Source organism: Aristolochia californica, unplaced genomic scaffold, assembly GCF_029961685.1.
Source record: "Aristolochia californica isolate CCGP_79_NKW_82.1479 unplaced genomic scaffold, dmAriCali1.0.hap1 SCAF_15, whole genome shotgun sequence".
NCBI lineage: Eukaryota > Viridiplantae > Streptophyta > Magnoliopsida > Piperales > Aristolochiaceae > Aristolochia > Aristolochia californica.
Genome location: NW_027181826.1, coordinates 19,628,249 through 19,642,232, shown reverse-complemented (window position 1 = coordinate 19,642,232; position 13,984 = coordinate 19,628,249). Strand labels below are relative to the sequence as shown.

Below are 13,984 nucleotides of genomic sequence, written 5' to 3'. Positions count from 1 at the left end.
TCTGCTGAGTCTCGCGCCGGTTTTGACCGGGACCCGGTCCAGTCCAAATTGAACCAAACAAAACCAGAGATCCGAGCTTACTGGTTCCGCACCAGTATGTCGAGTTAACTCAGACCAACTCGGACTGAGTTAACCCAGTTTGGGTCAAATCAGGTCCAAGTCAACCTGACTCGACCCACTTATTTTCTGCCTAAGTTATACAGGTCCGGGTCACAAGGTTTATACCTATTTTTCCCGCAACTTGTCTATATTGGTTTGATATCTTACTTAGTTCGAGTCGGTTCTCTATCTTCAGTTGGATTATAGTATTAAATTATTACTCGGATTTGGCGCAACTTCCTTATTTATTGATGGACTCACTACGGACTATTTCATGTGTTCTTATAACTCTTAAGGACTTTCATTATTTACCGGTTATTTATTATTATACTACTATAAATTGGGTACATGTTATTTAGGCATTGGCCTATTTCCGCTGTTGCTATTGTGTCTATTTGATTGAGATATTATTTATGAACAAGAACCCCTCGGTTGATTGCCTTGGGTTCATTATTGGCTAACTGTTGTTGACATTGTTTCGTTTGATGCAGAATTTGAATTTCTTAAAAAAATAAACCACAAGATGGCCTCAACATCTTATCTTTCTCTTTTCCCATTACCCATTGGTTATTTAACAGCCTTTCTCCTACTATCCTTTATTTGACTCTCGCATACCCCTTTGGACCAACCTCTCGTGTGTTGCTTCGGTTAGTTTATATATATATATATACGTGTTTTTAAGTCCAAACTTTTTATATGTATTATTGGGTCTTTATCGTCGTCTTGTGAATGACAGGCATTACCCACACATCACCCATTTTTACCCTTTGAGAGTTTGTACCTGGTGTCGTACATATACTTGGGACACCATGATAGAGGAGATTATTACTGCATCTATGTTATTTGGTCCAAGCTAGGATCACTGTTATTACCTCCCAGTGTGAGGGGGAGAAGTAAAAGAAAGTGGTATTTTATTCTATATGTTGTGGTAAGTTTTATGTAACCCAAATATTCAAGAAAAAGGGGAGCACAAAAGATAAGGTTTTCTTAAGCAAAGAAAATTGAAGACCGAAAAGTTTTTTCATTGTAAGCTGAAGTTATAAACTCTAGCTTGAGGGGGAGTGTTGCAAAGAAGATATGAAAACCTCTTACATGACTCTCATAGTAATCAGTCTCACAGAGCTATAATTAATAAGGTGAAGTCTTACGAAAATCTCACAAAAAGGTGTTCTCATAGGAGAGTCTTAGTTTAACAATGTTTTAATTATGTTAGTCTTTTATATACGTTGAGTTATTTAATTATACTAAGACTTATCTTTTAAGTGTTAAAATTTGGGTATAATTAGAACAAAGATAGTTATTATAATTGAATTCTACTACTTTCCTCTTTTATAAATAGGGATTTATATAAAATTTATCTATGCCAAGTAAAAGATTATAAATAAAACAAACACAACCAAACTGAAAAAGCTTGATTAGGTAGAATATGGTGTTTTGTGGCCAAAATCACTAGAGGGCGTATTATTAATAAAATAGCAAGCAGTCTGTTGGATGACATCAATCTATTATAATATTATTTTACAAATAGTGTCCAAATACCCTGCGCAAAATAAGATATGAAGAAGTGTATTTGCCAAACCTTAGTAGCCTCTTCGTAAACAGAAATTTGTTTTGCATAATGTGGAAAATTGTCCTTCACAACTTTTCCTGCATCTCCAGCGTTTTAAATAAAACTCCCTTAACAGTCCCATGCGCTTGGACAACATATTCTTTCTGGTTTCGAAAATATTTTTTTTCTGCGTTTCAAAAAGATCTGGTTTTAGAAACGTTTCACACCCAAATATGTATTTCTAGTATCTGCCATTCAAAATAGTGAAAATGGGTATGCAGGATATCTGTTATGACTCCCCCATAGCTTTGGATTAAACAAGATAAAAACACATTATATCAAACGTGTTTCTATACATTACAGATGATTATAGGAGATACAAGGTCAGACTTGAGTATCACTTCTCATTTTCAACATGACTGGTCTCGAGGACATACTCCCTCATGAGTCTGGTGTTAGCTTCATCAACCATCTGCAGATAACAAAGGAAGCCTATAGATTACGGTGCAGTAACACAAACGACTAACATATAATGTAAGAACCATTACAGTAACATATTAGTGGCATTTGTTTCTTTCAGCTGAACCCACCATTTTTGAGTGTCCAAGCAATGAAGACGATGTACTAGAGTGCAATCAATAGAAGATCCAGTATTGGTTGATTTTGGCAAGAAACCTCAGACCAACTCTTTCTCCATCTTTCAGGCATCAGATGCCGATGGTAGATTATGCAATAACCCACGTATGGTATGATTCTAGTGGAACTAAAGCACTGCCAATTTTAGTTATTTCTGGATATAGGACAAGGATATAAGAATCAAACCTTACAAGATAGCTTCTTTAAGTTATCCCACTCAAAATCCTTTTTACAGTATGCAGATCGAACCTGAATTCAGAACCACATATTGGTTACAACCAGTAAAAATGCTTGAAAAGGAGAAATTTGAATATCATTACAAGATAGATTTTGTTTGATAGAACTGACCTCTAAGATGCGTAAAGCTGCCAAAGAAGAATAAATGTGTCAGCAATGAAGTTGTTTTTGCTGATAGAAGAGAGAAAGAGAGAGAGAGAGAGAGAGAGAGAACAGACACTGAAATAGGTTTCAATTTGTTAAACAGCCCTACAAAAAGTACTGTCTAACTTCCAGAGAAGAATGCACCCATGTTATTTTTAGTCCAGAAAGCAAGGGAATTGGCAAAATGTAATGTAGTATTTGCCTAAATCAGTTTCGAACATGAACTAGAATAATCCAAGAAGGAACTTTGACAGGTCACTGCTAGGAAACAAAGACCTGGATAGGGACCATAATCAGGAGGTGCAAGGGGTATGGACCATAATCAGAAGTAAGGGCTTTTTACATGTGCTCACTTGGTTAATCCCATAGGAAGTTGGTGACTAAAGGCACCAGAAGAATATAGTTTTGTTGGCATCTGGCAAAGCACCTTGGGGGTAACATACAAAATATAGTAAATATCATTAAAACAGATGTAGCAGGGTCATGAAGTGGATGGTACCAAACTGGAAGAGCTGGTTGTCTTTCATATCGAGCCATTGAAACGGTGAGTCAGGCTAAAACTCAAACAATTCCATTGTGCAATGAGTAGACAATCCCAAAGAAATGATAAGATATGGGTAAGATTCCTCATGGATCTCCCTATTATCAAAAACCTACAGAAGTGAGAATGGAAAGAGGAAAAGGAAATCGTATGGATGGGATACCTTTGACCAGAATTAGAAGACCTTTGAGAAGAAAATAACCCAACAATTCAACAAAAGAGGCAAATACTGAAGTGGATTTGTTGATGAAGTGTAAGGATACCAGAAAAGTGCTTTGAAGGATTTCTGTCGCTATGTCCAGAAATAAGTCAAATGGTATAATGAAAAGTGTTTCCCATTAGATAGCAAGTAGCAAGAAGATGGAAAGATGGCCCAGCCAATTTGTCAGGATGCTTCTGTCCTCTTCTTTCCTCTCTTCGGTCTGGAAACCCCTCAAATTAATGACTCGGTCACAATATAAAAGAAATCAACTATCCTAGTTACACCTTAATTACGTGTGCACTATAATCAATACAATCACATCACAGTCCCTGCTTGTAATTTGCGAGGTGAAAAGAAACCTTAAGGGTAAAGCACAATGACTGAACACTATAATATTGTGATTTTTAATCGTGAACTCTGTGAGGCATATTAATGAGTTGATGGTTTCATCTTTTGCCCAAGAAAAGGATAAGCAACGACATCTTTAATGGAGAAAGGGAATAGTTACCTATACAGATCATACAAATTAGTGACCAACCATTAAAGACAAGAAACTTATTGTCCATTTCCCCTGAGAAAAAGGCTATAGCCAGAAGAAAAGTGGGTACAAGAGATGAGGGACAATATTTGGCCCATTGAACACAAAACTGAAAACCAGTGAAGAATCTTGTGATCTTCTTTCATGTTTTCACTAGTAAATCACATTTAAAAATATCTTTTATCCTGTAACCAAGGCCTAAACATTAACAAAAATTCCCATTTGCCTAATTGGCACTGGTATTCATAGTCCTTGTCATATAATGGCAAACTGCCAGAAGTAGCAATTTTGTAGTGGACCTGTCAACTATGTTCTACACAATTTCGTAACAGAAACAAAGCTTTGCAGCCAAAACATGAGTATTTGATATTTGAAAACCAAGCTCTAGCAACCCTAATAAACTCATTTTTCTCAAATCCTATCAGAAACACTTCTTTCTAAAACCCCCTGTCTTCCAGGTCAAAGAGGTGTTTGCACAGATAGTATCTCAGAATGCATGGGATCACTTGTTAGACCTAATGCTAGAGCATTCAGGAGGAAATGTGATTAAAGCAAAATTAAACAGCTCAACATGAAGCTTCAATTTCAACCAAATTAAGAATGCAAAAAAATTAGGAAGAAAATACAGTTAATAGCTAGAATAATGTAACGAGCTTGACCTAAAGTTTTATGCCTTGCAGACTCCCGCATCAAGTTTGCCAGGAACTTATCCCCATTTTTCAAAGAATTTCTGCTGATAAATTCCATCAAGTCTTCATATGCCTCTGGGTTATAGCTCTGCTCTAGCAAAGAAGTTACACAAAGATGAGTCAAGTGACACAAAGAAGGTGTCAAAGAATGGCACCTTTCACTATACCATATAATATTTTGAAAGCTCATAATAACACCTCATTTACATCCATTTACATCAAGTTCAGTCAACAAGTACTCTTTAACGTATTTCATTGATTACATAGATTACTTGAAAATGTTTCCTAGTAGAGAGGGAAAAATCAACTTGGCTAGGGCAAGTAAAACCTGATCAGTCAAGTTCTAACTAGTGGTGTGATTCATCAATAAATCTAACTGCAGAAGGTACAGACCTTTTAATGGTGAACCAAAAGGGACAAAGATGAGGCCTTCAATAGGTTTTAAAGCTTAGCACTATTATACAGACAAGTTTTATGACAAACAACAGAACGAAACCGGATACAGATATTTGGCATAAGAATTGTGCACAATTAGCTAAAACATTGGTATACGAAGGAAAAGGGCAACCACTTTTATTTAAAACAGACTGACTGAACTTTTACTTTCTATTTGAGGGATCAGTGCACAAGAAAATAGACCACCTAGGGAAAGAGAAAGTAAAAGATCAATCCAAAGTAAAATTGTTTTTCCATGTTAGGATGGGCAGATAGAAAGTACAATAGAAAGGTGGGGTCAATTAAGCTTTTATTTAAAATATAAAATAGAAATGGAAGATAATGCCCTTAAACCTTTATTTGAAATTTTTAATTGAGATGGAAGATGATGACATATCTCCTCATCTTACTTAAACATTTAGCAAAGTTTGAAATTACACCCTTGGAAGTAAACCCACTCTTTCATTTTTCATACATATAAAGAGTGGTATACTTTCTGTAGATACTTAGATTCCACTGGATTTTGCAGTATGTGCCAACATGTTTTTGGCACATTCTTGAACAATTCCCTCCAAACAATCTCGGTGCCCTTACAAGGTCCTAGGACCCCAAATAATCATAGCAGAAAACCGCCTCTCGAGGTGTGCTAAATCGAGTTAAAGGACTCGTTGGATCATAGGCGATTGACACAAGAGAGTTTTGAGTATTCAGAAAATTTCAGCTTGGTATAAAGGCGTTTAGTTTCAAAATGTAAAGAAACATACATGTTATAAAGAAAAAAATGATAGCACCAATATTCACTCACCTCAAGTTGTGCGAGTACAATCTTAACAGCAAGAAAGGTGAAGAAGTCGTGCAGATTGATGGCAGCTTTAGCTTCCGGTGATCCCTCACCAAATCCTAGAAGACCCACCACCACCCAGAGAGTTAAGTAAGTTTACTCAGAAAACGTGAACGAATGAGAGATATGGACGCCGCCCTACCAGGAACGTACATTTTTTGGCAGGAAGGTGGCTTGAACGAGTGAACATGTCTGGAAGGAGATGGAGAAACGAGAAGGGTTCTGCAGGTCCTAAAACGAACTGGAGGAGCGATAGGGCATAGAATAACAGACGATTCCATGTTTTTAAGGCTTCTACAGTCTCGAAAGAGTAGACCTGAAATGGGAATTGCTCCAGCCAGATAGTGGTTTATTATTACAAGGAATTCACGAGGAACACAGGTGAGGGCTTCCACAATAGCAGAATAAATGAGTGGAGTCCGAACAAGAGAATAAATAATAAGAGGGGGAAAATAAACAAATATCTGCACCTTCTAGAATCCAAAAGAAAAATATCTACATGCACTTCCCAGTTCTGATTTCTTTCCATGGGTAAAAGAAAAAGACAAATATCAAGTTTCCTACTCATGTCTACATTTTAACTAAACAAATGCAGATCAAAACTTGAATCTGCAGTGGTACGACGAGACGAGGACATCATTTCTCCTCAGTTCCACCTCTCTATCTCTTCTTCCTTCCAATTCACCTTCCTCACTGAACCAACTCTCCTTAAGCATGAAAGTCTAGAGTTTAACGAGGCAAAAGAGCAGAGGTTTCAAGTTTCAATAAGCTTCTATTATTTTTTAAAGAAAACAAAGAAGAGCTCACTCACAAGAGACGTCTAGAAGCAACATAGGAAGGCAACACTAACGTTTTGTTTATGTAAATGAATTGATTCAATTTCAACTCATACTTAGGTGTTAGTATAAACGAGTTCCAAATGCCTAGAAAACAGATTCCAGTGTTAATGTCCCAAAATAAAAAATATGATATAAATAAAAGAATGAGTAACTTTTTATAATATACTTAAATAGAAGATATACCTAAATATAATTAACCAAAATAAATATGGTTACTACACTTATAAGTGATTTAATGTGTAGTATTAAAATATATTAATAAACTAATTAAAAAAAGACTATATTATATTACTTAATTATTATATTTTATTATAATTTAATATGATAATTATGTGTGACTATAATAAATTAAAAAATTAAAAAAATAATATAAGTGAATATAATAAATAAATATTTTTTTTAATAATATAAGATATATTTTAACATTAAAATTTACTAATTTAATACATTAATATATATATATATAGATATATATATTATTTTATCAATAACATAATATATATCTTTACATATTATTTTATCAATAACATAATATATAATCTTTATGGCGCCGATAATGGCAGGAGACAACGGTAGGCCAACAAGCAACGGTGACAGAGGCAGCACTCTAACAATATGCCGAGAGGGAGAAGAGAGGGTTGCCGAGAGGCTCTACGACAGAGCGGCGACACGGCTCGGCCTCCCATGCTCTATAATGGCAGCTCTATGATGGAGGCCGAGAGGGAGAAGAGAGGGAGGCCAAGAGGGAGAAGATAGAGGGAAAAAAATTTGGGGGAGGAAGGCTAAGAAGGGAGAAAAGCCGAGAGGGAGAAGAGAGCGGGAGAAGTAGATGAGAGAGGGAGAAGGGAGAAGAAGCTGAGAGGGATAAAAAAATTTCATCGGGGGAGGGAGAGGCGCGTCCTGTGCGATTGCTTCATGTTAATGATTTGCAAAATAGGTATGAAACACGATTCCCCGATTTTTACCTGAGAAGATTACCTGGCATGATTCAAATGAAGATGCACTCATTCACCCATAACGGCTTAATCAAATGAACAGAATAATGCACACATAATTCATCTCTACTTTAGTCTCATGCAACTAGAGTCTCAAGTCTTCAAAACTCTAGATTTTCGTTTTAAGCTTGTTACTTGGCCAAATTCTATCTTCTTTTTTTGGGTCATGAAAATTCCTTTATACAAATTCAAAAGCTCCCCTCTATTATGGTCTTGAGATTCTTAATAGGTTGTTGCAAATTCTTTTTTTTTTTTTTTTGTGGCTTAAAGCCCTAAATTAGGGTTTGGTGCTCTTTTCACATTTCTCTTAATCACTAGAAGTTGAGAACTTTGAGTTTTTTCATTCCTGTTTTCATGCTCATAACATATTTTTTTATGATGTCTTATGAATATTCAAATTCTTGTATTATAACGCCATGGCATCAACATTTATCCATACATTTATCACTGGTACCTTAAGCATAGAATATATTTCCTCAAAAAATAAAATTGCTAACATCTTGCAATTACGATCGAGAGGGTTTTAGGGAGTTAAATCTAATGAAGTATTTGTTGGATTTTTTAACTGGTTCTATCCCAAAATAACTAACCACTTAAGAAGCCTATTGTTTGACCTTATAATTCATTAATTTTTTTTCTCATTTTTCAATGTCAAACTTTTTTCCACTCAATACTTCCCTTTACGTCGAATAACGAATCTGAAACGAAGGTAGAAACCCTCTAATGGGTTCAAAGATAAAATATTACATAAATACCCTTTTAACTTGAAAACGCGACTACCCTTTCTTGTCTTCTAACAATTTATGGAAGTATTCGTGCACGCCAAATTCGATTCCTCCGGTCTTAATTTCTCCTGACAACCTTCTTTCAACCCAATTGGTACAAACCTCAAGAGCATGCAAAAAAATTCTCAAGCGAGTCACTACTGAATAACCCCTGTATCATACATTTGTAAGGATTACTTTTCAGATTTTTTTTCGTTGTCCACTGCTCAGGAAAACTGGAACTGGTTATGGAACAAAAAACAATTACTGGTCCGACGAAGCAGCATCATCTTTGTGCTTGATCATACCAGAATCAACAAGAATAGGTACCTCAGCTGCGAGCCATGGAGCCAGACCCAAGCAAAGAGCATGTGCTATTCCAAATCTAGGACTACAATAAAAAAGAATAGTAGAATAAAATTAAAAATCAAACACCATCTTCAATTTGGAGCAACTCACGAGAAAAACTAAACTAACAAAACTATCAACAGTCAATAAAAAAACTGTTATGCAATTCACCTCAATAAAAATTGGGTAATTCCAAACATGACCTCATTAGATGCCAAACACGGCCAAATTCTAAATAAAGCAGATGGAATCCGTTAATTCTGAGGGTAAACCTTCTATAAACAAAAAAGAATTATCAAAACTCAAAATACAGCAGATGGCATGAAACCTGGAAAGGTCCCCCCCAACATCTAAGTTCTTTGTCTGCAGTGCTGTTAGAAGCAGAATTCTCATTTCTGATAACTTCATGAGAAGTGGAGTTAACATCCCCAACATCACTTGCACACTTCGGGCTCTTACAAGGAGACCATCCACCATATGCCAGTTAAATGCAGCCTAGCCTCTAAGGTGTATTCGACATCACTTCCTAATTTCGATGAGGAGTTGTGCTTTCCTCTCATTTCCCATTCATCAAATGACATCATGTTATTTCCCACGAGTGGGTAAGCATTCTTTGGAGTTTATGTGTCAAAAGAAGTAGTAGGCACTTGCCACACTTCAATAACAAGAACTCCATAATTGAAAAGGCAATTGAAGACCACAGTCTGCAGCCTTTCAGAATTCTGTCACATTCATCGGAAGGATGCTAAGAAGCAGCAAGAAGCTTGTAGTTAATCTCTAACTTCTAAACAACTAAACATTTCTACCTGGTCTCCTCCTGCTCAGAGGAACATAAAGCTCCTGGGCCAACCCAGGTCCAGCATGTTTTGAGGGAGCTTTTTAGATAGCATGATGGATCCATGGCCCTCACTTATTCTGCCCTTATGACAAAAGCACTCTTATGTCCCTGGGATTAATGCGGTGCTTCATGGTTTGAGACTCGACACACACACACACAGCACAATGCATTCGAATTTGTTTTATGAGGTCCTTGATCTAGCAAAAAAACTGGTCCCATGTAAACAGATCTGCCAATGGCATAGCAGGTTGTCTAGCTAAAGAGGAGGTTGATCATCAATATGAAGTAGTATTGAACAATCCTCTAGCCATGTAATTTGTTTTTCTCGCCTTTTGGCCATTTAACCATTTTCATAAAAAAAGAAATAAAATAAAAATGTGGCCCATATGTGCCCTATTTCCCCTTCTCCCCTCTCTCTGCTTCTGTGTGAGTTCACCAAAGCTGAGAGAGCGAAGGAGGGGGTTCCCCCGTCCTTTCAGTATGGTGAGGTGCCAATTCAACACATCTTAAAGTGGAAGAATAAGCTGAAAAATATCTTAGGACAAGAGATCACCCAAAAACCTCTCATGTTTATAAAAAAAACGAAGAAAGAAGGAGACTCAATTTAAAGAGGACTGATTTTCCTATTTTGGGTTCAAGTTCAAAGAATAGAAAGTCCTAACTTAGAAAGTCTTTTCTAGTAGTAGTTTCTTGTTTTAAGTTTGGGTTTTTGTTTCCAAATTAGTATAGTCTAAAGTTAGTTTTTAAATAAAAATGGTTCTATTTTGAGTTTCTTTTCCATCAAGTAGAACTAGATTTTATAAATCCTAATTAGAGTCTATTTTTTAGAATAAACAGCATAGGGGTTTGACATTTTGTCGATCTATATGCCTATAAAAGTCTATCATATGTAAAAAAAATAGTCTTTTTCTATTGAATAAAATTCTAGCTTTTGTTATCTCTTGGATAAAGTTATCCTTTTTGTTTGTTTTTTTCTCTGTTTGCTATTTTTCTTAATAGCTGCAGAAGCCCCACTTTCTGTACTTCCAAGTTTTCTTATTAAACTTGAATCCAAATTGTAGTTTCTAAGTTATTGATGAAATCTAGGTTTAGCCATACTCTAGAGGAAGCATTCAACTTTGTTATTCCTTGAATCTAAAATACTATGCTGCATCAATTGGTATCAGAGCCACGATTAGCGTTTTGAGAGAGATTCAAGGCAACCTTCATACAAGTCAAGGAAATTGCTAATCACATTCATACAATGGAGGCAAATCAATAAACACTCACCCGTGATGATATGAACCTACCTAACTTTGCCCCAAAAGCTAGCTCGTAGGGAGACGTTTGCAAACCCTCTCATATAACATCCAAGACCGTCCTTGCTAACCAATGTGAGACTAACCGGGACTCATCATACCCGACCCCTTTTAATTGCACGCCCACGTGCAAATATTACGCACTGCACGCCCACGTGGAGATATTACGTACCGCATGGGCCACGGATATTACTCACCGTACAGGCCACGACAGGGAACCGGCGTATAGGTCCATCGACCAGCCACATATGACCAGACAAGGCATGACTCTGATACCAAATGATATGAACCAGCCTAACTCTGCCCCAAAAGCTAGCTCGTAGGGAGAGGTTTGCAAACCCTCTCATATAACATCCAAGACCGTCCTTGCTAACCGATGTGGGACTAACCGGGACTCATTACGTGAAGTGTTCTAGAAAGTTCAAACGGAGTTATGGAGAGAGGTGGCCAACAAGTTTGATTTAATTCTTTTTAACAATTTTCAAAGCTTTATGGAGCTGGAAATTCTCAAGTTGGTGATAAATTCATGGAGCTCGTAACCCGTCAACCACTTAATCCAAGCCACCCTTCACCAGTTAAGGCTCATGTCCAAGTAAATTTCTTTATGAGGAAGCATTCAACTTTGTTATTTCTTAAATCTAAACCACCGTGTTGCGTCAGGTGGGCATATCGATGACAAGTTGTGGAACATCTGATACATATGATTGTAACTCTTTTGAGGGATACAATTATGACATGCTATTTTGGAAACAAGACACCATTTCTGAGCTTAAGGTATAAGATATTCTCTAAGTCAACACAACTCTAAAATAAAAGGAAAGGAAAACAAAAGTAACAATAGAAAAATGAGAGAGAAAAATAGTTTTGATTCAAAATCCTCCTTATTGCTAATAGTCAGTTTAATGAAACACAATAACATTGTATAAGGATAAAGTCATTAGTTTTATGGTGTAATACTTGGAGAGCTCTGTAAGATGTGTGCCAGTGCCTCACAGAGCCCTGACACAAAATCTCTAAGCAATTTTTAGAGAATATAGGCCTCTAGAATTTTCTACACAACAGTATCATCCATTTCCACAAGGGTGTTGCTTTCTACCTGCAGCCAGGACTTAAGAGATTTCCAAAGATCATTTCATGCAGACACAAGCTGTATTATACTGTAAAGATTTCAAGGGAAACAAGGGGATGTTCTGATGATAGTATGGCAACTTCCAGGAGAATATAACCTTATGTTCTACTAAATGGTTTTCTATTTGGAAATGGGTATGGGCATTTCTTTCTCGACTTGAAAACGAGAAGTTTCTCAAAAGACAGTGGCTGCAGCTGCAGCTAGGGAATTTTTTTCTCAATACTACATAATCAGAGTCTATCCAAAGCAGTTGTGGCATCATAAATCCGAGATGATACACATTACGTAACATCCAAGAATCCTGCTGTAACATTTGATAACTACATGCATCAAACATTACATGTAATATTATCAACATTACAGTAAGAGGGATGTGACAAGGGGGATGTATCATTATGTCACCCCCAAAAACCAAGATGTGAGATGGGTGAGACAGGCAAGACGTCTCAGCAAGACGACCACCACTGTTCCACAGTCCAGAGACTCATTTACCTCATAAATAAGGAACATGTCAGCCTACTTTCTAGTTTCTCTGCAAAATAAATTACCCATTCATCAAAGGTTTTAATGGACCAACCTAATAGCAAAGCTTCATAGTTGAACTTTGAAATTTGTACCAAAGGCTTACAAGTAGTCCCTTGCCCATACACAAGAGAAAAAACTATTAACAGAAGGGTGACTTCAACATTTCCCACACATTAACAAGGCAAACAATTACTTTGATTTGAACTTCCTCCTGCAGAAGATTTCATTAACCGAAAACCCCATAGAAGAGGCTTAGGTTTTGCTCCAAACTTAAGGTCCGCATTCATGCATATTAATTCTTTGACCATCATAGTTGAAGTGATAAATGGTTAATTAATACTTCGATGCACAACCTAAAATTTCAACAATAAGGCTAGGAACCAAAATAAAATTTGAAAAATAAAATAAAAAACGTACCAATTTTTTGCCCACAGGGGCTTGAAATGCACAGTCAAGCAGATCTTCCCTCCTCTATACATCTGAAGCACCAACAAAAAAAAAAAAAACGAAAAATACAGCCACCAAAAGTTCACCATAAAATTACTCATATCGATAGAATATATAAAACAAATCGAACTAACTTACCTTATGAGTCTTTCCATCCAATTGTGGGAGCTCGATCTCCGGGGCGGTGGCAGGGTATGTCACAGGAATATCGAATTGCAGGTCGAATTCATACTTTAGGAGGTTGTGGACGTACCAGCACTTTCCAGTCCAACGCGTACCCTCGGGATTGGCCGCAGAGATTCGGAACCAGTCGTTGTCGTTGGACTTGTTCATGCCAGTGTAAGTGATCAGAGCTTTGTACTCCTCCTTCAGCCGCTGCGTCCACAGAGCACCGTCGCGGGGGCCGGCTTTCGTTGTCAGAAGAGGAATCTGGGTCAGAGTCGACTTTGTCGTCGTGTTCCAACCCTCCATGGTTGTCTCACTTCCCTGCTCCCTGCTCTCGGTCTCTCCTAATCCTGCTTTCGCTTCAATGTTATTTGAATAGCCAAAGCACTAAATGTTATTCGCGCGAATAGCGTTGGCGTTTGTCATCCACAGAATAAATTATACGAACCGGTGAATCCAACTATTCTACCTATCTGATCCATGTAACAAGCACAAATCGTCTAATTTGCTACAGAAACCACTCAGACGCTAGACTAAAGCTAGCTTTTGTCAATCACTGTTAAAATAAGTGGCACTGCTTGTAGGGTGATTTTGCTTTGCTTTCAGAATGGAACTCTACACAAGACGCTCGTTAAGTAAAATTAGTTGCTTGAAATTTAGACATTTACAAGGTTTTAATCTTTCAGACGATGCAGTCAGAGAATGATATCACCTTACATGGCCCG

The 13,984-nt window shown here is 37.0% G+C and overlaps 2 protein-coding genes across 3 annotated transcripts; both read right to left on the bottom strand.

The window, feature by feature from the left end:
- Positions 1–1,677: 1,677 nt before the first annotated feature.
- LOC137951948 (chaperonin-like RBCX protein 1, chloroplastic) lies at positions 1,678–6,320 on the bottom strand. 2 transcript variants are annotated; one of them, XM_068798951.1, is made up of 6 exons: positions 6,054–6,320; positions 5,876–5,970; positions 4,606–4,723; positions 2,633–2,649; positions 2,471–2,533; positions 1,678–2,120 (listed from the first exon to the last, which is right to left on the bottom strand). In XM_068798951.1, exons 1-6 carry the CDS (start codon positions 6,190–6,192, stop codon positions 2,046–2,048), a joined length of 507 nt encoding a protein of 168 aa, XP_068655052.1. In that variant the 5' UTR covers positions 6,193–6,320; the 3' UTR covers positions 1,678–2,045. The 2 variants fall into 2 exon arrangements, with proteins under 2 accessions (XP_068655052.1, XP_068655053.1); XM_068798952.1 differs by having other exon boundaries at positions 2,043–2,120; positions 2,476–2,533.
- A 2,088-nt stretch (positions 6,321–8,408) lies between these two features.
- On the bottom strand, positions 8,409–13,650 carry LOC137952052 (ubiquitin-fold modifier-conjugating enzyme 1-like). The gene is made up of 3 exons (XM_068799120.1): positions 13,233–13,650; positions 13,065–13,126; positions 8,409–8,900 (listed from the first exon to the last, which is right to left on the bottom strand). The coding sequence occupies exons 1-3, from the start codon at positions 13,563–13,565 to the stop codon at positions 8,774–8,776; spliced, it is 522 nt and encodes a 173-aa protein (XP_068655221.1). The 5' UTR covers positions 13,566–13,650; the 3' UTR covers positions 8,409–8,773.
- Positions 13,651–13,984: the final 334 nt, after the last annotated feature.